Source organism: Cryptomeria japonica, chromosome 10 (assembly GCF_030272615.1).
Source record: "Cryptomeria japonica chromosome 10, Sugi_1.0, whole genome shotgun sequence".
NCBI lineage: Eukaryota > Viridiplantae > Streptophyta > Pinopsida > Cupressales > Cupressaceae > Cryptomeria > Cryptomeria japonica.
The window spans coordinates 48,253,730-48,280,798 of record NC_081414.1 but is presented as its reverse complement, the minus strand read 5'-3'; the positions used below and the strand labels follow the sequence as shown (position 1 = coordinate 48,280,798).

At 37.5% G+C, this 27,069-nt stretch overlaps 1 protein-coding gene across 4 annotated transcripts in view; it reads left to right on the top strand.

Moving 5' to 3' along the window:
- Positions 1 to 27,069, top strand: part of LOC131029476 (uncharacterized) — a 218,695-nt gene that overhangs the window by 182,327 nt on the left and 9,299 nt on the right. For all 4 annotated transcript variants that reach the window (XM_057959990.2, XM_057959997.2, XM_057959972.2 and 1 more), the window contains 2 exons: positions 12,274 to 12,379; positions 12,533 to 12,643. In XM_057959990.2, the coding sequence (XP_057815973.1) occupies positions 12,274 to 12,379; positions 12,533 to 12,643 (217 nt within the window). The remainder of the gene's footprint in view (positions 1 to 12,273; positions 12,380 to 12,532; positions 12,644 to 27,069) is intronic.

Sequence of the window (27,069 nt, the reverse complement as noted above, 5' to 3'; positions counted from 1 at the left end):
ATGGCCTTCGTTTGCCCAAGTTACGAGCAAAAGAAAAAAAAATTACCCTTCAGGGACAAACAAGGCCGAAAAACAAGCACATGGACTAACTTGAAGTCGGGTCTTGGTCCCCCATATGACCAGGTCAGTGTAGGGCAGAAAAAAACTAGGCAACAGGCCAGGGCCCATTGCTTAGGTGGTAAGTTCATCCATGTAAGGCTCGACCACAATGCAACCATGGTTTGAAGACAAGCAATGCCCAAACTATTGTGTGCCTTTGGTAGGTATCATCCAATGTGAAGGCCACCAAATATTAAGAATGAAAACACACTTGCCAGCCCAATGTGGGATAAATCCACCTACAAAACCATTGACCGATCAATGATAAGCGCTTCCACAAACAACGCACAACATTGTAGGTATGAAGAGAATGCACCCACACAAGGAAAGCCAACCACTGCCAAAAAATGTGATCCCTACAACAAATGCACTTGGCAAACCAAGAAGCACCAACCAAAAAGGAAGATGCACAGATCACTTAAAACTAGTACGCCAGCCTCATTGAGTGACTTTCCAACCAATACAAGGATGCTGAACTTGGAGCAATAGTCGTTGGCCAATCACAATATAAGTGCCACCAAAAATGCCTTGAGACAAGCAATAAGTAGGTCAACGATCGACCAGGATGGGTCAAAGGGCCATATACAAAGAACCTCCACGATACACTGGCCTGCCCACAGTAGAAGCACCAATCTCCAATAAAGGCAAAAAGGTAGACAAACTAAATGTGATGACTGCAACAAATAAGTGATGCCTCTACCAAATACTCATGGACCTACAAAGCTCTTAAGTGTGTTCTATCAAGGTTAAATACGAGCTTGATAAAGAAAACATCAACATGACAAGGGGAGTACACGAACAAACCCATGTGAGCCTACAAATTAATTGATACACCCTTGACACAATCGACAACATACAATGTTCCAAATCAATCCACAAAGCAAGAAACCTTTAGTCAATAAGGTACGTAGGTCTTATAAACCCTTGGTCAAAAAACTTCAACCACCTCCTTACAATGAGCATCGTGCAAGGAAAATAAAAAACCCTGACCAATAAAACCTCTCCAACAATGTGTCCATCCAAAGCTAAACAAAGGATGATAGGAAGCTACACAAGTGCATATAGGCCGATAGGCTCGAAGTAATTTTTGCCCAAAAATAATAAAACGTAGGTAAAAATAAATGACCAAAAAATCAATTTTTCTGTACCTTACGCTTGGGGTACGACCTCTATAGGCAATTTGTTTTTGCTTCAGAAACAATTTTTCCTAGAAATGGCTTGTCTTATGTGGGAATAGAGGTTTTTGGGCCTTTTGAATGCCATGGTGATGCCCTTTTCGCCTCAAATTGCACCCAACAACAACTCAAGCCAAAATACAACTCTCGAAGGAAGGAGCCTTTAAATCTAAAGGTCTAATACCATGATGGAGTAATTAGGTGACTCCACAACATCCCCAAGGTCCCTAAAAGACTGAAACAACTTCCGTAGGAGAGAATGACAAGGAAGATTGCTTCAACAATGCAAGATTGATTGAATATGATAACAGACATACAAAATTACAAAATTTAGGTGAGAAGCCTTGCTTATAAATGTAAAGTGATTAGGTAAGATGACAACTACCCTTGATACAAACATTAAATGCATGATGCAATTATTAAATGTTATGTGACCAAAAGTAAATAATGAGACATGTCCCCATCCTAAGGAACTTCTAGAATGTCACCTAGGACAACTAACTTAGAACCAAAGTAAACTTAAGATGTGAAAAGGTTCCTGTTGACGTGTATTTTGTACACTATCAAACACAGAATAAAATACCCAAGGGTACCTTATCCTCTCTTGAGTAAAGCCTCTGAATGCTGAAGATATTGCGAGAAAGGATCAATCAGGGTGACTTCAAGGTTCTTCGTTGTAGGATCTCTATGTGTGGATAAGCTCTCTGTGGTATGATGTGATTTGCTGGAATCACAAGGGGACTTACACTTGATGACTGAACTTCTGATTTGCTTTGAATATTGCTAGAACACGGGATTTTACTGCCTTAGATTTGAAAAAAAAAGGAAAAAAGACGAGGGCGAGGAAAGGATCTAATCCTAATACTAAGAATGTAGGAGCAATGAATGATCTTTGATGAAATTCTAACTAAGTCTTGTTTTGACATCCCGGGACCATCTCCACAAGGTTAGTGCGATCTTCGAAGGAAAGCTTTATGATGTTCAAATCATCACTGCAGGCATAGACACCATCAGGTTGATGCATATCAATGAAGAAGCAACAATTGAAGTTAAGCTTAAGCTAAATGATTCCAGTTGACTACGCAAGGCAGGTTTGCAATCAACAAACTGCTAGTAGTATGGATATACGAATTTCACCATCAATCAAGCACATTTCTTCCATTCATCTAATCATCTACCATCTAGGATTGAAGATTCAACAAGAAACCATGCATATTGCAAGAAACGACACACTTCACCATTACTTCAATGAAAATGGAGTTTGTTTACAATCAATGGCAACAATTTCTTGCCTTGTCCTCCTATTCTACTCTAATTGCTAGACTAATTCGCTATTCTAACTACTGACTCTCTATCTTCTATTCTATTCTCCTTTTTTAACTCCTTCTAACTGCTTTTACAAAATGAAGAATTGGGGCTTAGATAGTGCCCTCAATACAATTCGATGGCTTAGATCAATTTGAGATCAATGGCCAAGATTCAATAATGAAAACCCTAATTAGGGTTTGTTACAACCATTACATAACATTTAATGCTTGACCAATGATAAAATTGTATTGCTTGGACACATGTCCTCTCTGGAAAATTCCACCAATGAATAGTTGGGGTAGGTACATCGGAGTTTGTGCCACCTTCCATGAGTTAGGTACATTGAATCTGGACATGCTGAGGTGGACCACACTGACTGGAGGAGTGATGACTGGGATGCCACCTCATTTGACACTTGTAACTTGGTAGATATTCGATTTGATGTTGTTGAGAAGCTAGCTTTAATTAATTCATCTGGAACTATCTGCTTCTTCAACGAACCCTTGCTCTGACTTCTTGTGTCCTTGATTTGCAGGATGATGATGTACCTCGCCTTGGAATGCTGGATTAGAAGAGGTCGCCCTTGATGATGTTAGTCCGAAGAAGGCCGTCCTTGTCGATGCTTGACTGGAGGAGGTCGCCCTTGTCCTTGCTTGATCTTCTTGGAGGAGACCGTCCTTGATCTGGCTTGATTTTCCAACTCCGGGATCTCCATTTGATGCCTACACAAAATATTAAAGTTAGTTTTTTGAGCAGCAAACCTTAAAGCATGAAATTTAAGACCTTTCAAAGGTAAAACTTAAGATATTAATTTGAAAAAAGTCATGATAAATCAAGAATTACACATTTTCAAATTAATAATGAATGGAATTTGGATCTTCAAGACTTAGACTTTACAAGATTGCAATGGGATCACAATAAGTCTTGAATAAGAACTTCAAAAATGATTCTTCATACCTCCTCCTTTGAGTATTTAACTACAAAACCTTGAAAAATGAAGGAAGAGGACCGGATTTTGATGGACAAGCTTATATTATAGTCCTCCCTTGGATGAATTACGCCTCCTTTAGCCTTCAAAAAAGCTTCACCTTCCACTAGCTTCTCCAAAATCTGGAAATTCACCTTCAATCTAGCAAGAAATTCGCCTCTCCAATAGCCTTCAAGATGAATTTCGCCCTTCTTAGTCTCCACACTTAGTAGAAATTCGCTCCACTCCAGCTAGATTTCGCACCTTCAATTAGCTCTCCAAATTCGCACTTAAAAGGATGATTGAATGATTTGAATTGTGAAAAAACACCTCCAATATATAGAGCGCTTTACCTTGATTCTTGTTGAGGCCGACCTAGCAAATAAGCTTTAAAATAAAATAAAATCCCACTAAGAAGGCGGCCGATTTGTCAAAATAAGTAAAAATAAGGGCTTGTGCGCTCCACATTTAATTTTAATTTAAAAAATTAATTTTAAATGCCTTCACAATAAAGGTTTGATTTTTAAAGGCCTAAAATCAATTTATTAATGCCAATTTAATTTTAATTATTTCAAATGCCCCAAAGTTAGCAAATTTTGGTGAATTTCAAGGAATGACAACATTCAATTAATGCAAAAAATGAAGGATATCATCAATTTCGCCCTGGACCCTTGGTGAAGGCCAGGAGCAATTTTTTATCTAGACCTTGCATTCCTCATTTTTTAATTGCCAAAACTTCATCTAGGCATCTAAATGGCATTTTAATTGGAGCTTTGAGTTTGATTTCACTTGATCTCTAGGAGGAAGGTGCCTTTAAGACTTTTTTGCCCTGGACCCTTGGAGAGGGATAGGAGCGATTTTTTACTTTTGTCCTCAATCCTTCATCTTTAAATTGCCAACTCTCGTTGTGGGGTAAGCAATGATCCCTTTCATTCATTCTATGCATGCTTAATTCGTTTTTGCAAGGCAAAATTGATTCTCCAAAGATTTTCGCCCTGGTCCTCCAGTGAAGGACAGGAGCGACCTTTGCATTTTAGGCTAGGATTATCAAATTTAAAAGTCCAGTCTTTGTTCACCATGCCTTAGAAGACCTTTCATCCTTGCACAATCTTGCCTTAGCGTAACCTTGGAGGGAAGTTATTGGTTTTGTAAAAATCGCCCTGGTCCTTCAGTGAGGGACAGGAGCGCTTTTCCCCATTGTCATCAAAATTTGTAATCTTTGCATCTCAATTCCACCTCAAGGCATTTTAAACCTCATTTCAAACTTATGTCAAGGCTTAGATTTGTCCAAACTTGAAGAGAAAGGGTGGATATTAGGTTTTTTGCCCTGGTCCCTTGGAGAGGGACAGGAGCGATTTTGCAAATCCAAGCTTATCCGTCCTTTGTTAGCCTTCCAAATTATCTTCAACGGGCAAAACACGCTTTCTTCCATTCATTTCAATCACAAAACTTGCTTTGTCCTTGCAAGAAAGTTGCACTTTTAGAAAATCACTCTGGACCTTCAGCAAGGGACAGGAGCGCCTTTTGTCATCTTGGTATATTTCCTTGTTTGTGGACCACTCAAATTATATTCAACGCACAAATCATGTTTTCCTTGATGTCTTCAAATCATAAAATCATTTTGATCTTGCAAAAATAGTGCAAATTTGAAAATCAAGCTTCGGTCCTTCAGTGAGGGACAAGAGCGAATTTTGTCTTCTAGGCCAAAATGCTTCACTTTTCACCATGAAATGTCTTGGCTAGGGAAGATTTCATCTTGTTACACGCCATGAATAAATTCTCATGTCCGAGAAAGGTCACAAGATGGTGTATATAAAGAAAATCGCTCTGGTCCTTCAGTGAGGGACAGGAGCGAAATTACCCTTCTAGGCAAAAACTCCATCATTTCATTGTCTTTAATCAAATCTGGATGCTTTATCACGTTCATTTCATCCTTCACCGTGCCTTTGATGTCCCAATTTGACCAAACAAGGTCAGGAATGACTCAAATAAGCTTTTTCGCCCTGGACCCTTGGTGAGGGACAGGAGCGAAATTCGCTCTGGATCCTCAGTGAAGGACAGGAGCGAAATTTGACTTTTTGAACTCTCTGTCAGGATAATTTTTATGGAATATAACATTTAAGTATAAGTGATACTTTCAGGATGTTTGAGAGTGGTTTCAGACCTCCAGGAGTTATATTGCAAAATCTAGTTTTTGGAGATTTTTCAGTTTCCAGACTTGGTCAAATTTCAGGATCAGGACATTCCAGACTTAGCCAATTTTCAGGATCAGGACTTTCAGACTTCATCACTTATCAACTTGACCTAACTCAATCAAAACCTGCTATCCAGGTGATCCCCTTGGCGACCCTCAAAATGCAAAGGCTAACGGACAAAACCCTAAAAGACCTAGAAAACAAACCCTAGAAAGCAAAAAGAAAAAAAAACAGGGGTCCCCATTTGCAATGGGGCGATGTGTGAAATGGTCACAACAGTTCCCACTAAGAACTAGATAGGTAATAACCTCATTTACACTAATACTAGAACTGCAAACTTCAGGTAGGCTACAATGGTTGATGATATGCTTGAGGATGAATCTTTACCATTTGGTTTGAGGCATGCATCAAAGGAAATTTGTAAAAGATTTAATGAATTTGTAAGTTTCTATGATGATGATCAATAATCATATAACACAATGAAATATTTTTTGTACTCATTTTTTGTCTAAAGCTAATAAAAAATATACCTATACATTCTCTAAATTTAGTTTCTATGCACTCTAACTTTATTTTGTGATGTAGGAGCATCTAGGTTCTAGAGCAATCCTGTCCCACCCCAAAACATTTTATGTTTCCAGTTCTAGTTTCCTTGGCTTTTTTTGTTGATGTTTGGGTGAGTTGTTGTAGGAGCAAATTTTGATTGAATTTTCGGTAGGAATTCATCTTGTTAATGAGTTTAATGGGTACCTAATATTCAAATTTGGTAGAAATTGGAGTAAAATTGGCCAAGTTATAGCTAATCGAAGGTTGAGCCTTAGTTAGGAACTATTTGGAGGTCCATGTTCTTTTTGTAATTGGTGGAAACACCGATAGTTCTATTTCCTATTGTTATCACCGACAAGTACTCATCCTTCGGTTTTTCTTGCAGAGTTAAGATTTCACCTTGTAGAGGAGCAAAAGGGGTGTTTGTATTTCATATTTGGTGGAAGTTGGTCAAAACTTGGTGAAGTTATGAAGCATTGGATGTTTGGGCATGACCACTAGTTTTGTGAACCATTGACAAGTTTCGAATTCTCTCTAAAATTCAACAAGTCTATAGACTTAGCTCTTTCAAAGTCAACTTTTTATGCAATTCCTAGTTCATTCGAAACCCCTAACAAGGAGTACCAAATTCCTTTGGAACCCTCGATAAATCCGCAATCAAGTGTTCGCTTAGAAGCTCAAAACCCTAAGAAGCTGAGATTTGAAACCCCAATTAGGTTACAAATCAAGGTTTCATGTTGAAGACTGAAACCCTGATTGACAAAACCTCGATGAAGTTGAGAAGCAAGGGTTCATACTGAAAATCGAAACCTCGAAGGGTCGAAACCTTGATGAGGTTGAGAAGCAAGGGTTTGTGTCGAAGAAGATCCCAACAAAGGAAGAAAGTAGGAGTTCCCATAGACCTCTAAAACCCCGATGAAGAAGTTTGAAGGAGTCTTGAACGTCGATGAGAAGTCAGAGTTACTAATGACAAAGGAACCTTTGACAATAGTTCTTGTGCTCATCAAAGGGCTCAAACCTAACAAAAATGAGAGAGAACCTTGTAGAATCCTTGATAAGAAAGGGAGCAGAACAAGTGAATAACCAATCACATGGTGACATATGACGAGATGTAATTGAACTGTCGTTGAAAGCTATTGAACTTCTCCTTGAGTGGCTGAACTACAACATGCCAAAGTATAAAGAGGAGAAAACTGACAATTTTGTGATTGGTGAATTGGAGGGAGAAGCTCAAAATAGAGTGAAGACGGCTGAAGGCCATATGCAAACAAAATTTGTAATTGTACTCTTGTAATGTTGCAAGACAATAAAGAATTTGAATTGTTCCTGCTATGGTAATTGTGATGGAAATATTGTCATTGATGTCAAAGGAATTTGCTGATTCATGGAGATTGATGAACATATTGGATGATGCTATGGAGATTGATGAACATATTGGATGATGCTTGCAGATTTTTTGAACATACTAAGTTTGGATTACTATGCTCTACATTATGCTTTACATCACATGTTGATTGATACTTTACAGTCTGATGTCATACAGTGAAAGGTTGAATTAGTTGATCAATATAGTCTAAGTCTGATCAATAACTTATAGTCTGATCATACAGTGATTACAGTCCCAGTCTGATTATACAATGGCAGCATGTTACAGTTTACAGTATGTTCTAGTTTTTACACTTGGCAAAGGTAGCAATCTGTTTTTACACAACACACTATGACAGTGATCAGATTAAGAGAGTCTTGAAAGACAGTGATCAGAGGTTGGAAGAACAGTGATCAGATTGAGGAAAAGATTGTCCCTTATTGATTTGAAATATGAATTATCATTATAGTGGTGGAGACAAATTTATAAGGCTTTGATTTTATTTGTAGACAGCAGTGATCTTCCTTATGACACGTGACTGTCTTCAATAACAGCGACCAATAAATATAGACAGTGATAAGGATCAGTTCTGTTTGCCTAAACAGCGATTCATGCAAGTAAAGTATCGATCAAGTATAAACATTATGAAGAGATTAAAATACAGTATTTGAAGAAGCACGATCTTACTCAGGTCGTAAGTAATTTCATTATGCGATACATTATGTAGTGTTATTTAAAACCAAGTGTTTTGTGTGGTTATGATCAAGGAACAAGTGATTTATTAAGAGTTCGATTAATTAATACATTGTGGAGTAATGTTATCATGTTAAGGCAAACAAATATTATGAAGAGGTGCGGTTTAGTATATTCACTAAACATTCTCAAAAAGTTAATGTGACTATTCAAAGGGGTGCGATTTTCTCAAGGAGAAAACATGATTAAAGTAATTATCAAAGAGGGTGTAATGTGCTTTAAGGAAAGATTAAGAGGTGCAATTTCATAAATAAAATTTGAGTTTGTTTGATAAGGACATGTCTCTTTATTTCTGAAAGGATTCGACACTTAAAGAATATGTGTAATGTCCCCATTTTGAAGAATAATTAATTAATTAAGTTGTCCAAATCAATGATATATTTTATTGATAGCTTGATTAATTAATTTAATTAATAATATTAAGTTAATTATTTATAAAGTTATCAAATAAATTAAAATTAAAAGATGACTTTATATTTAATTAATTTAATAAAAGTGACTAATTAAAATATTATTTCATAAAGTCACTTCTAGAAGCTTCTGGATGTAGGAGTGAAAAAGTATAAAGAGAGATCAAGATGAAGCTTCAAGGGAGATTGGAGAATTGATATTTGAATTGAATTGGTTTTGTAGAACCAAGTGGTGTCTGCAGACTACGGTCTTTGGGAACGGAAACTCCCATTGGCAAGCATAACTGAGTGAGTGAAAGATCTCTCGAGGGGTTGCATTGAGGAGGTGATATTTCAGTCATCTCACCTGGACTTCATTGGTGGGCAAAGGCCAGTTTCATTTGGGCTCATATTGGAGACATTTCGGGCATCAAGTGTCTTCAACAATTCTGCTTATTGGTGCTGATCTGCACTTCTGTTCACTGAGTTTAACTCAGTAATTTCTCAGGTTTATATCAGATTGGGAGTGGTGCAATACTCAGTAATTTTCAGATTTGTATCAGCTTATATAATACCTCGATTTTGTATCCCAAGGGTTCATTCTGATCCATGATTGTATCTGCATTATGGGAGGAGTTGGGCGATTCATGTAAAAGCTTTTTGGAGGTGGTCCGAGGTGAATACATGCCAAAACCCAGTCTGAAGCAAATCGACCAATCATCTTAACCTCCACGATTTTGCTCATTGCACATCATTGAAGCATTGAAGGTTCATTTGGAGGTTAGCGATTTTAACAAGAGACTTGGGTGATTCTCTTTATGGCAATTTGGAGGTGAATTGATAAGGGATCGGCTTCAAATTAATTTCAAATGAGAAATCGAACCTGACTGTCATTACCCTACATTTGGCTCCTAGCTCGAGCATTTGACTTCCAAACTTCACATTAAGGAGGGCAATCAATCCTAGTCAATAAGGCAACCATCTTGGTGGAGTCTTGAGGAGATTTCGGCTGTCATCTATTGTGTTCTCAGTCCACATATTGCAGTAGCAGGGGCGGCTTAGATGGGGTTCGATTTGGCATGGTGAAGAGTCAAAGACATCAATCATTGTATGCTCCTACAAGGCGTCTTGACCAGGTTCTTATTAAAATTACTTTCATTGAGAAATTTTCAGTATGTGTCGGACTGCAGTCCCTAAGTCCTCAGAAGTCTGAAAGTGACAGTCCATGTAATCATTAATTAGCTGCCTATATCATGTTCATTAGGCTGTCATTGTAATGTAATATGGTACATCATGTGAAATGAAGTGAGCAGAAGGAAGTTTTGGGTTTGCATCACATCATGCTATCTTTTCTAAGGACGCATGACAAGTGTTTGATAAAATGTCCATTTGCTGTTATCTCTTGATTTGATGTTTAATTTGGGATATAAGTCAGTTGTTTGTACATCTTTTGAGCACTATCAGTCTTGAGGATTATTTAGGATCATTTTGAAGATGTTTGTCTTGAGATATTTATCTGTAGTGGTCTGCATTGCAAATCTGAGAACATTATCAGCATAACATGAAACTACAAAACTGCATAACACACAATTTTGACAGCAAATATCCCCTTATTTCAAACTTCAAAAGGACGGGGGATATTACAATATGAAAATATAAAAAGGAGAATAATGAGAGATAAAGTGAGTGTGTGTGACATTTAAATGCTGAAGAAAATAATTCAGAAGGAGAAAGTATATGCTGAGAAAAGAATTATATCAGACTTGAGAAAGAATATATGGGAGGCTATAGCAGTTTCTAAAAGATACATATATATATTCAGTTTGGGATCAAACCTATTAGCATTGTGGCAGCCTATCACAAGGATATTTGTGATAGATTTGTTGGACAGTTAAATGATTATCATCATAGCAGAATGATGATATGATCAGCAGCAGACTTTGTAGCAGATTTATGTGTTGAGGTTGTTGCCTCAATTTGGTGAAGTTAATGCTTCATCTTGTGGAGCTGGTGCTTCACTTGAAGGGGTTGGAGCCTCTTGTAAGTTGGTGGTTACGAGGTTGGGGAGTTGGTGCTCACAAATCAGTCAAGGGGTTGGTGCCTCTACAATTTGTAAAAGAGATAATATATTAGCATTCATTTGCCGTGGTTTTCTCCCATTTTGGGTTTCCATGTGAAAACTGTGTTCATGGTGTACTTCGCTATGTGTAAGTTTATTTGTAGTAACTTAGTTCAAATCAATTTAAAAAATTGAAAATTAATTAATATACTGACTCACCCCCCTCTCAGTATATTTGAGTGCTCTTCAAATTGTTGTAACTATTGTTCTAAGTTGTTGGTACGAGTGCGGGTATGGGATATGGGTATGTCGATACGACAATTTATTTTTTCCCTAGGAATGGTTAGTTTAGATAGGGTGTATATAAATACAAAAAAATAAAAAATTTAAAGAAGTATACAGAATTTTAAAACTAAATACATTTGATAGCATGATCCTTCATCATTGATCATTGCCAAATGCCAAAATGGTAGTGATAAAGATAAATATTAAATGCCAATTGATATTTTAGACTTTTAATATTACGTCATGTGCCATTTAATAATAAATACATATATCAGCTGCCCTTCAAAATGCCAAAATGAGAAAAGAGAGATAGTGAAGAGAGAAAAATGATCTTTGTATTGGGCGAAATGATGCTTTTAGGGGCATTTTAGGGTTTTTGGATGCAAAAAAAAGAAGTTAGAAATTGTCTTCTTTTGTTACTTTTTGGTGCCCAGCACCTCTGGGTACCAGCAAGTATGCTTGGGGATGCCCAAATATGCACCTTGGGTGGACCCAGGTGTACCCCCGAGCGAACCTATACCTAGATGCACCTAGTATAGGTGCTGGGCAGGTTTTGGGCATACCCGGTAACATAGCCATTGTTTGTAGAGCTGTTTGATTGGGCTACTTGGCAAGGATCCTTAATCTCATGTACACCATTATATTTCTTATTTACGTTTATTTTATGATTTTGATAAATATGTGCTAGGTTTTGCTTTATCTTATGTCCAAATCAAGTTTTATTTGTTCAAACTGAACACCATAGTTATAGAGCTCATACAAGGAGTTTATGGAGCTATATTTTCCCTTGTTGAAATTTTTAACCGCTAAACATACATTAGGAACATTGTTTTATTGTAGAAAACATAGCTGAATAAGGAATAGGCATAACATTTTGTTGTCATGGTAAATATTAATCATTATATGTTGAAAGCCAATCCTCAACCCATGCATTGGAAAACAGACTAGTAGTAGCATTCTAAACATTGAAAACAGGCTCAGTTATCATATGTCTATTGTGTAATTAGATAATTGTTTTGAGTGATCATTATTATGCGAATTTCATCAGATAATCATTTTGAGTGATTTTATTAAGTTTGATTCTTAGAACTTGGCGTTAGCTGATGTAGAGCTTACTGGATTCTGTCATAGATATGCTATTGGTGGGCTCTCAGGAGGGGAAGATAAGGACTCATTTTGGCGTGTTGTTGCACAATGCACAGCTGGTCTACCAGAGGATAAACCACGTTATGTAATGGTATTATTTCCTTATATATGTCACTTTCGTTTGCTTTGAACTTTTTATACTTGGCTCTACGAATGAAGGTATTTTACAGTAATGAATTCTGAGATATGAGAGCATGAATTCGAATTGCTTTATCCAGATTGTACTAATTTCTTGTTTTGGCAGGGTGTAGGCTATCCACTTGATATTGTTGTCTGCAGTGCTTTAGGTGCTGATATGTATGATTGCGTTTATCCAACACGTACTGCACGTTTTGGCACAGCTCTTGTTCCTGAGGTCAGTACATGAGAGTTAACTCAAAATTGAAGCTATTTTAATACATGCCATTTGGGATTCAATAGGCTTTCCCAGAAATTTTCATAATTGCTTGCAATGTTTTAGTTATATTAATATCGCTATAAATTCTTTAATTGAATTAAGATATTGTTTTTTTAATACCTACTATGTGAGTATTATGTAGTCTTGAAGATTGAAAGAAAAATTTACAATCTTATAATGGCTAAATATATCAACCAAAATGCAATGGTTCTCCTATTATTTGCTAGCTACACCATCTCGTTAATTAAGAAGACCTGAACCTAGTAGTTCCACGCCATTGATGTAATGTTCCACTTTGAAATAGAATTTAATAATAATAACATTAAAATATTAAAAATTAAAATAAAAATATAAAAGAATATAATTAAATATAATTAAGTTAATGAATAGTCAAAACACATAAGATGAAAATTTGTGACTCCCTCAAACATGAGATATAAAAGGGAAAAGAGAACCTGATTTGAGGGGGGATAATTTGGGAATCAGAAGTGCAGATCTGATTGTGAAAGGTTGTGTCCCTTTCAAAGGGCTAAAAATAATGAAGAGTTGCACTCTTTCAAAGGTTGCTAATGGTGAAAAGGTATGTCTCTTGCCAAAGTGCATACATGATGAAGAGGTGTAACCTCTCCCTTATATTGAGAGATATAAAGGAAAGGAATCAAAAGCCTCCAATGACAGCACCATCGATCAGATCAGATCAGAACTGTTATTAAGTGTTAGGCAGTAACATCCTTGTTCTTGGTGGTATGCATGGGGATTATGGAAAAGAAAGGAAGAGGCATACACAACAGAGAATATCGAATCACAGGAGAAATATAGATAACAACCTAAGTTACTGGGTTCTTCCCCCTGACCCCTCGGTATTGGTTTGGTTCGATTCGGGTCTGGGTTCGGAGCCGATACGCCTTTGGGTTCGGTCAATCTGTCGATCCGGCATCGAAATTTCTCTTGCTCTGTCACGGCTTGGAAAAGCTTACGTATTTTAGGGTTAACATTTTAACGTTTTCCTTGTGCCTTACTGCCTAATGCCTGCGATCTTCTGCTGTTTCACTAGTCGCAAGCTAGGTCAAATATCCCCACTGTCTAAAGTTAATATTTTTTATATTTCATATAGTATATTCATATATTTTATATTAGTAACTTTTATATTTTATATATTATTATTATGCATTATTTATTAATAAATATTATATATAATACATATTTTTATATTGTTTTTGTACTAACGAACCCAAAATGAACCCAAACCCCTTTTCAAAATTTTGTCGAACTGGCGAACGAGGTTCTTAAACCCAAACCGGTGCCTGAACCTGAACCGACAACTTAGATAACAACCTTTTGATAAAGGAGAAGCATCCTCAATAATCAGCGAACTGAAGGGATATATATATATATATATATATATATATATATATATATATATATATAACAGACTGCTACATTAGGCAAACTATGAGAAATTAGAAATATAAAGGACCAGCCAGCATTACAACCATATTATCAGTTAATGCAGATCTGGTGGCCAATTATATTGGGCATATCATTCTTGGTAAAAAGCAATACAATAAGAATTTATTTATAATTACATAATTATGAATGATATACGTAATTCTTATTATATCTGGCATAAGGAACAATCAATGATGGACAATTACATATATTGAGTGAATTGGCATGATAGTAATATAAGGAAGTGCAAGGAGGGAGAACGGTGATAAGGTCCTCCTCTAGGTATGCCACCTCATGGTAGTTGTCCGATGGTTCCATGAGGACTTAGAGGGGAAGGACGTTCAGGACACCCTATCGTATCTTTCCAAACATACAATCATAAATAGGATACCTCACTAGGTAGATCTCTTCATGGTAGTTGATCGATAGTCTCATGAGGCCAAGGGGGCTCTGGTTCTCACTCCGCTCTTGAGCCTAGGGTAGAGGGTCTCTTGGACACCTTATTGTTCCTCCTTACTCCCACTTTCTTATGGTTGAGTCTCGATAGGAATTGGACAAAAACTATTGTCAAGTTAATGTTCCTAACCCTAAGTATAGAGAATTTATGCTTAATTGTCTATCTTAGAAATTTATATTATTAATTATATGCATTTCAATGGTTTCCTAACCTATTGCAGGATCTCAATCAGGTACGCATCCTGTTCCATTTATTGTTTACATGGAAATGGTGATTTAGGGCAAAAATCAGGGTTTTTACTAAAAAGGGACATTACAATTGAGATTATTGTAGGCATTTGAGAAACTGTTTGAAGGGAATGATGTAGCTATTAGACGCAATGCATCGATAGATAAAGAAATCTCGTGACCATGAGCTCAACTGATTTCAATCTTGTAAAAGAAGCTAAATTTATAGAATAATACCTTGGTAGCATTCATGCTGATGATCGACCACAGAATACAGTCCAAAACATCAATTCCCAAAAATCTCTTTGCAATTTTGTTCGGAACATTCTCGCCTAAAATTATAGATCATGTAGAACACATAACAGAATGTATGCTCTTGTTCACTATTTATGCAATTTATACTTACAGATGCAACCTTGCATTCCATGCACTTGAATTGTAAAATGATATGCTAACACTCTTTGCCAGCTTTCCTCATAGTTACTTTAGGGGAGCGAGACACTGTTTTTGGAGTATCAAAGTGTTAGAGCATGATATTACTAGAAGCCTAGTGCTTTTAAAACATTTATAAAAGATTCAAATATAAGGTATAATGTAATAGCCCTGTTTGATCTCTGAAGGAAATCAATCAAAGAAGTAGCTTCGTCCAAAAGCATTGCAAGCCAAGGACGTCTTATACATTAATTAGTTAGTAATAAATAGATTGCTGACCAAGAAGAGAATAAAGAGATCTATCAAAGGCATAAGGATGTCTCACACAATATCGCTGCCCAAGGAGGGAACTACTATGATCTGAAACTAATTAACTAACTAATGACATCTTTAGTAACTAGAGGCACAATTTGGCACATAACTAATTCATTTGTTTGCATGGGCTATGGAAGTTGAGACACAACTTCTCACATCATGCCCCTTTATTGCATATTAAAAGAGGATCACGGGTTCATCACAATGTATGTAGTTTGGTTTTATATATTCAATTCAGATCTAAAGCGCTCTCTCTATAAGAACCATTAGACAGCTGAGGAAAAGGTGGTGTTCACCCACCCCATTCGCAAGGCTAAGACACACAAGTATAAAGATATTATTCAGGCAAAGCGTCAAGAAGACATCGCACGTGTATAAGGTTATTGTTCAGAGAAGGCGATCAGTCAGAGGCTATTGTCCCTTATGTATATATGAGCACATGATCACAAAGATATAAAACAGAAACAGCGATTACATATACAGAAAACTCACTTGTTCAACACATTTATATATTTCTGCAATCTGTCCAATTCCGTGATATTTGCATTAGGAGAGGTTAAGTTTGTGGATAATCAAAGATTTTGCAGTGATCATATCAGATTCTTTTGGAACAGAATTCAGAATTCATAATAGACTTAGTCCTTTCCACTATTAGGATATTTGGCATCATTATTCTCTAATTAGATTACAAGTGCTCATAAATCAAGTAACAAATATATACCTCCACTTATACAATTCAATACAATTCTTTAGGAATGATTGGTTCCTTACAATATTGAACATTTAATCTTTAGAGTGGAAGGCAAAAACTTAAGTTTTTCTACAAGGGACATTACATATAAAAACCTTATATTGTAGAAATGCTTCAAGTAGAATTGTAAAATAATATTTAATTAATATGGAAATATTTATTAGTTATTAATTAGACTTCATAGCATTTTTTGAAAGGGTACAATTGTCATCTATCTTGTTTCTCTATATTTAACGGAAATTTCTATTCGATAATATTATTTAGGATTGGTGAATTGATCACCTTGCACAAGAAGATTTTGGAAGGTCATTTGGAAGATAGGGAAAAGGATTATCCCTAACTACATCTATATATTGTGGAGTCAATAAAATAAGTTTCCTAAATATTAAACAATGTTTTTGGGGGTTTTTTACCATTACTATTTTCCCTTATGAATTCTTGTGTAAGTGTAATTCGTAATGAATGTTTAATTTATTGTAATATTGGGTGAATTTTAATTTATTTAATTATGTTTCTTTAGCATTTATTAAGATAACAATATTGTGTAGATGATATTAATTACATTAACTATTTCGATTTCCTAGTATGGTATCAAATCCAACACAATGTTGGTTGATATTTTTAGAATCCTTATCACAGAAAATTAAATTTTATTATCCAAAAATTTATACTCTTAATTTACGATAAAATTTTGGCCTATAACACTAGAATTTTTTTCACATCTTATTGATAATTTTTTTTCATCTTTTTCTTCAGAATTCTAGAGTCTCCAATGGTTTTATACAATTTGTTAATATCATTATATTGAAAAACTTCAATATAAATTACTTTATCTATGTGTATCATATTTTATTTATAAAAATTTATATATATAAACAAACCTTACAAAAGAAAAATTAAATCTTTTGAAAACTGCAGGCCTTAATTTTATTTTAAAACATGTCAAGTCCTCTTTTCAGAATTGAAATAATTAATTGAGGACCTGTAGCCTATTTCTTATTTCTTATAGGCTAAGGGATAAAATAAGGGAATTTATTTAATAATAATATTTTAAGTTGAGTTCAATCATTTTATTTCAAAATGATGACTTAAATATTATAATTAATTTAATAAAATTGCTGTCTAAATTGTTATTTTTTACTAGTATGCTCGATTAACCATAGGCAATAACTCTTATTGCCCTCCCAACCATAGATGATATATTCATCTCCCCCGAGCACTCTAATTTATACTGATCTGCATATTTTGTTATATTATTATATTCGTTGAATGAGATCACACATCTCATTATGTATATGTGAGAGGTGTCTTTGCACCAAGGGTCACCACTCTTCCAAGAAGTGGCACCAATTATTATTTAATTAATATAATATAATAATTATTGTATTATCATATAATATAATAATTATACATTATAATTATAACATAATTATATTAACACATAAATATAATCACAACCTTTGTGATATCAATGTCGGCTTGTGGATTCCGACCACAACTACAATAAAATCAACACTCCCTCTTAGCTAGGGAGGAATCCTCTTAACATTTACAAGTTACATCACCTTATTGTGATGACTGACCACAACGGCTACATCCATATGTGGAAAGGAAAGATATCACCTCACGTGATATCCACCATTATGGCTTATACATAGATATCACCTCACGTGATATCCACCATTATGGCTTATCCATAGATATCACCTCATGAGATATCAACCATTATTGCGAGATCGTCACCTCACAATGATGGTAAGATGCACAAGTGTTCATCATTGTGAAATCGTCACCTCTCAATGATATTCACCATGGCTCATCCAGAGGGTAAACACACAAGTACAGGAAAATCACCACGGACTCTCTCACGTGGTGTTGTCATGGCGTCACACACATGGCATCCACCATGAACCATATCAGAGGGTGGAGATAAGGGCTTACACCTCAAGTCTCTCTCAAAGAGAAATGCATTAACAAGAGTTTACACTTTAAACATCTTTCTCAAAGAGAAGAATGCATTACTACAAAATATAAATATATATATATATATCTATATATCAATGATGTTGAGACTCAATCTCAGCTAGGGCTTCATTCTCCACCACTCCAAGCTTTGTCTTGAAAATGCACAAACTTCACTTTGGCAAGAGGCTTGGTGAGAATATCAGCCATCTGATCATCAGAGCTAATGTACCTCAACTAAATAGCTTCCCTTTGCACCATACCTCTAATATGGTGATATATGATCTCTACATGCTTTGACCAGTCATGAATTACAAGGTTGGAGTCTTCATTACTCTTGGTGAATCCCCAGCTCTCCAAGTATCCATCTATCCAGGAATATCATGTCTTAGATGTCAACATAAAGGCCTTTCAGCCTACATGCATGGGACTCCATCTCATGAATCATAGTCCTCCGACTATTGATCATTAGAGAAACCATCTTAACATGGTCCACTCCCTCTGAACCAATATTACCTAGATCCTCGGAAGTCAACTGAAGCAGATTCTCTAGCTGCTCCCTCAGAAGCTCAAGTTCTTGCATCAACCTCCTGAGCTTCTCGTCCAAGGTTGCTTCTATAGGTTTGTCAAACTCCCTCTGAATGTTATTTCATCTTCGAAGAAACGTTTTCAGCCATCAACTCAGTCCCATGACTGCAATCATCAAGTTTTTTCTCCCTTGAATGCAATCTCTTATACTTCTTGATCCGTCCTGAAAGTATTTGAGAGAGATTACAAATAGTTCATAGAACTGAATTATCCCAAATACCAATGATAGAAGCATACAAGATTTACTATCCCAATGTTATAGCATGAATTAATAACTCAAAAATTCATGTACATTGATCAAGCATGGAATACTTATTTTTTATTTAATAGATCTCAGGTCTTCATAAGTCATGTTATTGACCATCACTTAGACCATCTCCATCGCCCGACATGCCAATGTCATATCTCTTCTAAAATGAACAGAAATTTCTTGCACACCGGAAGTAAGAGACTTTACAGCTTCAAATCAAACATCAGAGCTTCCAAATCTGAGCTAATATCTCCTCCAGAACAAGGCAGTGTCCAGTACTAAAATACACAAACTTAACCAGTGCCCAACACTAAAGGGTAAAGTCTGTAATGAATACTGAATTAATGCTCAAACTCCTCCCAAAAGAGATACACCCTAAAGTAGAAACTCCTTAGATTCTGAACTCTTTGTGAAGTGACACAATAGTTAGAATGAGTGATATTTAATCAAAATATAGATTATCTCAAAGCTCTGCTGGCAGCGAAAACAACACCCCCTTCATCACACAAGCATGACGACATACAATATTTTCACCTCTTCTTTACTGTAAACATTACTTAGTCTGCTAACAACAGATCGTGCCCTTCGTGAGATGTCTCAGCACATTTGACATTTCCTCTTTTTAATTTTTCTATGATTCTCCAGATCATAAATGAGAAGCAACTAAGTATAGGTATTACTCTCAGTCTATACAGTATGATTTGAAGCCACACAATATCTTTATTGACCATTAGATGGAGCATTAAGCATCAGACTTTCAATCTTGCACATTTTTGATAATGTTTAGATGGCAGCTTGCGTGGAGGTACCAAGGTTTGAGCTTGACTTCTATTGGAGGTACATATAGACGTAGGAAAGCTATGCGTTCGACTTGCCACAAAACAAGGTTTAAATTGAAAGTTGTATGCGATGACTACACATCAAGCCTTCCAGTTCAGATCCACCTTCGGCTTTGTATCTCTTATACCAATCTCCACATTTATCAATCTCTCTAATTCAAACATGCGCTTCCATTCCGACAACACATCTTCAACAAGTGAATTAATTGTTCCAACTGTAAAGGATTCCAACTCTTCCTCAACAACCAACTCAATTCAAAGATTCCTTGTTTGCTTTTGTGGCTGTTCTAGCTTGGCAGTATAAATTTTCCTAGGGTGGAAGGGGGCTGGGAGATGACACTCACTCACTTCAGGAAGCGATAATCCATTCATAGCATTGAAAGGCACTATCAGCAATCGATGTGCATTACCAATGTGAGCTAGTTCAAGGTCTTCCAACTGAGAGTCACACAACTCCAGATATACCCTCACGACAAGCAATGAAAATTTTCTCAGCACTCAACAAGTTGAGCTATGCTAAATGGATACAACGTCTATCGTAATGATTACATGTCTACCATATTTAGATGCGCATCAGAATTTATCTCTACATACGACAGTGTTGATGGCTTCGTTCCAACTATAGGCCCAACTCGCTTAAACTCCTTATCACAGGGAATCGCGTCATTCACTACAAACAACCACTGAGAAATGACCACGTTGATTCCATTACTCCAAACTTTTGCTCTAGAGAAGAAACTCCATGTTTCCACCAACACGACAGAGCATTAGAAGAAATGGATTGAATGATGCCATATTTGTGTACTCTTTCCATATAATCTATCCATGATTAATTGTCACTGAACAATCCATGTTTGCTCCTGATCCCCTGCGATGCCGTTCTGGCAGAGGCTCTCTAAATGGTATTGCAGACGACTTGGTCTGTAAGGAGGGTCAATGTGTAATGGACTTCCAATATACTTCCACCAGCAAGGAAATCCCAATATCGGGAATGTTGCATCTCTCAATGCGTCACTATAGGAGGCGTTCTCTACATCCGCTATTCTTCAGCGGTTGAGGTTCTTCTCCGTTCTTCAAATCCCCCCACACAGATGATTGATGCCATACCTTGATCGGGATTGTGAATAGCCAACCAAGTATGGATTACTCTTGTTCTCATGTTGTCGTCTCCTATTCGATACTTCATTCCTGTTCCCGTGAAGACCACAAATGAGTAAGCATTTTCACATGTGTCTTTTGTCTGCGTTAGATACCCAGGTGCTTTGATATAATCTCCTGTGACTATACTCAATGTGTCTATGCATATTTGGCTGGCTGTATATTTTTAGCAAACTGCCCCAAAACATAGGAACCTCTCAGCACCAAGAGGATCCCTATGACCAACCCGCTCTGATACCATGTTATTTTTTTATTGGTATGCTCGATTAACCATAGGCAATAACTCTTATTGCCCTCCCAACCATAGACGATATATTCGTCTCCCCCGAGCACTCTAATTTATATTGATCTGCATATTTTGTTATATTATTATATTTGCTGAATGAGATCACACATCCCATTATGTATATGTGAGAAGTGTCTTTACACCAAGGGTCACCACTCTTCCAAGTGGCACCAATTATTATTTTATTAATATAATATAATAATTATACATTATAATTATAATATAATTATATTATCACATAATAATATAATCATATTATCTCACAATAATAATATAAATATAATCACAACCTTTGTGCTATCAATGTCGGCTTATAGATTCTGACCACAGCTACAATAAAATCAACATAAATGAGACATTGTAAGGCTCTATGTAATATTTTATTTTAAAATACTTTGGAGGGTAAAAAGGAAATAGAAATTTATAAAAGAGAGCAAATTGATCATATGCATCATCCATTGTTGTTGCTAGGCTAATCTTGTGCTCACCAAGAGCTTTGGAGTTCTCCCATGCTCATCAGTTAGCTTGCGAGAAAATTCAGAAAAAAGGCTAATTGTTTATAAAACCAATTGGGCTTGGAAAAGGAACATTATGGGCTAAGTCACTGCGTTCGAGTTTGCCAACAATAAAATTCTGATGAAATCCGACAAGAGGAAAAAATTTTAAAAAAAAATTGTCATTAAATTTGCCTATATAAATTTGATTTTTTAGAAAATACAATAATATATCTAAAAAAAAAATTAGAATAAACAATATTAAATTTGCTTAATTTAATTTATATATTTTAATTTAAATTTGTCAAAGTTTATATATAAATAATTAAAAATTTAAATTAAATATTCTAAAATAGTTAATTTTTAATATATTAAATGTTAAATCCTATGAATTTAATGTTAATTCTCATTTAAGTTTTGCTTTAATTTTATAATTTTAGTTAACATATATATCACGCAACAACCTTATATTCGTTCAACTTTTAAAGTATATCGTGCAATTTATATTGGGCAACAACTTTAATATTTATCTATGTTAAGTTCCAGCGGAGTGTTTCTATTATTTATTTTAGTTTATCCCATTCTCCTTCAACTTTATAAAGTATGGTTTATGAAGTCTTTCTAAAGTATCGTTTGGAGAAAAGCACGATAAATTATTTATATAGGGCAATTTTTATATCACGTCTCCCGATGTGATGCGGCCATCTACAAACCCTACCGGTGGCCAAGCATCGCGTCGACCTGCGACCCTTATGTAGCCCTCATTCTTCTCGATGGCCACTTCGAATTGGTCATCCGCTGAAGGAAAAAACCTGCCTGTTGTCTTGTGAATTTTAGACGAATTTTAATGAATTTCATTTTGATTTTATGAGCTCGCCGAATTTCGAATCTGAAGCCGAAAATTCGGCGAACGCAATGACTAAGATTATAGGTGTTATTTGCAATAAATAGACATTATAAGAGTCATTAACTATGGTAGAGAGGAACTTGTAATATGTATCCCTTGGCCCAACATTATTAGCTTTATGTGGAGTCCTCCGCTCATATCTTAGACGAGTCTGCAATGTTGCTGCAAACATATTAGTATTACTCAAGATTGAGACTGACTTGGCAAATTGAAAGTGACAAAATAATTCAATTATTTGGGATTCAATAGGGAAAAACTTGAGAGAATATGAAAATGTTGCTTTACCATCTGGCATGGGGCAAATTGATTTTTTTTTTTTTTTTCTAAAACTCAAGCTCTTGAGGGTTGAAGGACAGTGCCCCTAGTGAGGTTGAAGGGTGAATATCTAAGTTACCGGTTCGGGTTCGGATTCGGCAAAAAAAAAAATTCTTGGGTGCGGGTACAGGTTCGTCCGTACACACACACACACACACACACATATATATATATTAATTTTATATATATATTATATATATACGTATGTCATATATTATATATATGTTCACAGTTCAAACATACAAATATGAAACATACAATGTGACTTTCCCATACAATGATAACAGAAATCATAAATCATAAATCCATAATTGCCAATGCCAATAAATATTCTGATATTCATATATCGTAAATGTAATATCATATTCTTAATTTGCAAAAAAGATAATATTCAAGTTTCAAGTTTCAACTGATTCAAGTTCAAAATGTGAAAATGTCATGACACAATAAAGTATAAAGTTAAACATTCAAATTACAAGCCATCTATGGGATTTAAATTCCATATTCATCTTCATCTGAAGCATCCAACCCAAGCCCAAGGTCATCAAGTGGTTCAAATTCAGCATCAGTTGAACCAACATCGAATGGAATGCCAATGTCTCTCTCAAATTCCATAGCTGCCTCATCTATAGAGACTTGAGCAAGTTGTGCAATTGTAGCATAATCAGCACACTCAGGGGCTAGACATGGAGCGAATGAGGAGAGAATTTAAAGCAATGAGAAGCACGGGTCCAACCGAAGGGGATGTATGGTGCATAGAGTGCGAAGAGGAAGGACATACGAAGGGTACTTGTCCGAAGAAGGCCTTTTGCGAGATTTGCCAAGTGATGGGACACTCCATCAAGGAGTGCCCATACAACATGAAAACACGAAACCAACAAGTATTGCTTACGCAGGAACAACCAACTACATCGGGCGGTACCGGCAGCTCCCAGGCGAACAACAATGTAACATTGGGAGGCTACCGAGATAACCAGTGGGGAGGACGAAACAACAATAACAATACAAGGAGCCCGATCCAATACGACTCCAAAGGCCGACCGATGATACAATGCAGAGCGTGCAGCCAGTGGGGGCACTTCGCTCGAGACAGCCCGAAGGGAGAGGCCACACAATATTTGTGCAAATGGTGCAGACCGGGAGACCACGAAGATGCCACCTGCCCGAAGTCCAGCGTCAACTTGCTCAATATCGAGGAAACCAAAGAAGAGGAAGTGTTGGCCGTAACCCGCGCCCAAGCCAGACAAGCAATGTGCCCAGACCCGGAGACGGAGAAGCGAAGGGTACGGGAAGCATGGGAAGAAATTGAGAAAGAGATACGAGAGGGGGCAAAGGCGAAGGGTACGACAGGTACTTCCAGCCGACTGGAGGCGGAGGAGGCTATACTAAATCGAATTTTAAAACTGGAGGTGCTTGTGAAGGTACACGACCTCCTCCAGACGATGCCTCAATTACGAATGCCGTTGTTGAATAATCTCTCCCAACCATGCATCAATACCAACCACTGCACAGATGTTCTTGGGAGGTCTGCAATAGACCCCAGATTGCTGGCAGTTAACACTGGAAGGAACCCGGCCATTGTGGAGATGGGTATCCTTGGCACCATTCTAATTGATACCATCGTCGATGGTGGATCAAGAGTGAATGTTCTTCCAGAAGAAACCTGGCAGAAGCTGGGGAAGCCGACGCTGTGGCCATCTACATTCAATTTGATGGGAGTAGATCAACATGGAATCAAACCCATCGGGACACTGATGGGCCAGCAAGTTACCATCTGGACCCAACCCTTCATACTGGACTTCATGGTAATCCCAAGAAAAAAGGGTATGATGCGATCTTAGGGAGAGCACCCACAACTGGAAGAAGAGCACTCTGTCTATGGAGAATGGAGGAAGGAAGTTTATCATAGACCTCGGGACGCAGTTGGTTAGTGAGGAACTGGCATCATCTTCGGAATCGGAGGGTGAAGGAGAAGGCGACCTAAGGAACGAAGGATGGGGCTGTAGGGAGCCCAACGACGAAGGGATTCTCAAACTAGGAGATTGCTCCGAGGATGAGACGGGGTCATTGAATGGGCTCTTCCACTGGCAGATGGAGGATTACGAAATGTTCCAGAGCTACAGGCTTGAAGTAGAGGAACCAGAGCAAGTAACAGAAGAAGTGTACCTGCTGAAATATAGAGAATATTGGAAGGGAGACGCCCCAAACCTCGGTGACATAGATAATCCCAAGATCATTCGTGTTGGCAACGATTGGGACCCTGTGTGGAAGGCCACAGCCTTCAAAATCTTTATTCTTCTTCTTCTTATGTATGGGAAGGAGACCATGGTCCCTATAGAATTTATGGTTCTAGGTCTTCGGATGGCCATTGAAAATAGGCTTGCCATCAACGGGTCCAAATTGAAACCCTACCACGAGAAGCGCGCAGGGGACTCGAGAGGCCGGAAGGACATCCGAGAGTCTGGAGGGGGACCTGAGAGTCCGGAGGGGGACCCGAGAGGCCGGGTGGGGGACCCGAGAGGCACGGGACCTGAGCCAAAAACTCTCCGGAATAATAATAAAAAAAAAAAAAAAAAAAATTGAAAAAAAAAAAAAAAATCGGTGGCCATGGTGGAACCGCCGTGCGGTGGGACCACCGTGCGGTGGAACCACCGTGCGATGGAGCCACCGTCGGGGTGACCACCGTGCGGTGGTTGTCCACCGCGGAGGATGCCCGACAAAACCACGCCTAGTCGAAAAGAGGTGACCACCGTGCTGCCCAACAAAAACCACGCCCATCAAAAAGGGAAAAAATGCCCACACCCAACCAAAGACACAAGCGTGAGGGAAAAAGAAATTGCAGCAGAAGGGAGTAAAGGAAACCCGACGCCATAGGGAAGAAGAAGATTTTGCCATAGGAAAAGCACCAAAAAGAGATACGAAGTCGCCGAAGGATAGTAATTAACAAAGGAGCAAATAAAAATGCCAGCCGAAGGGGGTCTTGGAAGCCAAAAGGGTATTTTACCGAAGGGTGTTGGATAGAGGCAGACTCCACAGAAAGATTTCAATTGTCGTCGGCTGAAAGATGTCATATGTAATTCGAAGGGAAGCAATTTAGCGCCGAAGGAAGAAATCGCGAATCGAACCTACCCGCAGGGAGGTAATAAAATATTTTTTTGAAAGTGGTGGTGGGACCACCGAGCGGTAGGCGGAACTTGGCGGGTATTCATCCACCGTATGACCACTATCGTACGACCGGACAACATCCATCGTGTGACCTTCCCAGGCACTGTATGGGAGACCAATCACCGTATGACACCAAGCTTTCGGGTGACCCCAATCGCCATATGGCTCAACCACTGTACGACAGACCACTCCACCATACAAATAACCTCTGTACGGGCTCCAGACGCCTGAAGGAGCATGGCGACGGTGACAGCGGTTTAAAAGAGGGTGAAAGGAAAAATACCACAGCATGGCAAGGATAAACGGTGGTGATGGCACGTGGAAAAAAAAAATGACGATTGGATCGAAAAATCATTCGATGGAGTCTGGAGCCAGGACACTGAAAAAATTAGAGTGGAGAAGAAGGTTTTTGGCATCTTAAAATATCTCAAAAATGATGTGTGCCATGGACTTCCATGTGGTTCTGAAGGTCCAGACCCCGCTGGGGGCACTGCCCCCAGACCCCCAGTGTATTTTTGAGCTACAATACACTTTTTGAGAAAGAAGCTTGAAGCTAAGCATTGGTGGGGAAAACATAAGCCGTAGAGGGAGACGGATTTGGAGGTTGCGAACAAACAGAGTTTGAGGGAAGACATTGCAAGAACGCGAAGTCGTACAGCACCAGGGCGTTATTCAGTTCAGTTATCAGCCTTTGGGGAGTGATGGAGGATTTGAGGCGTCTCCCAGCCTTTGTGCCAGAGGTTTGTGGCCACTTCCAAGCATGATTGGTACGCTTTAAGGAACTCGGAG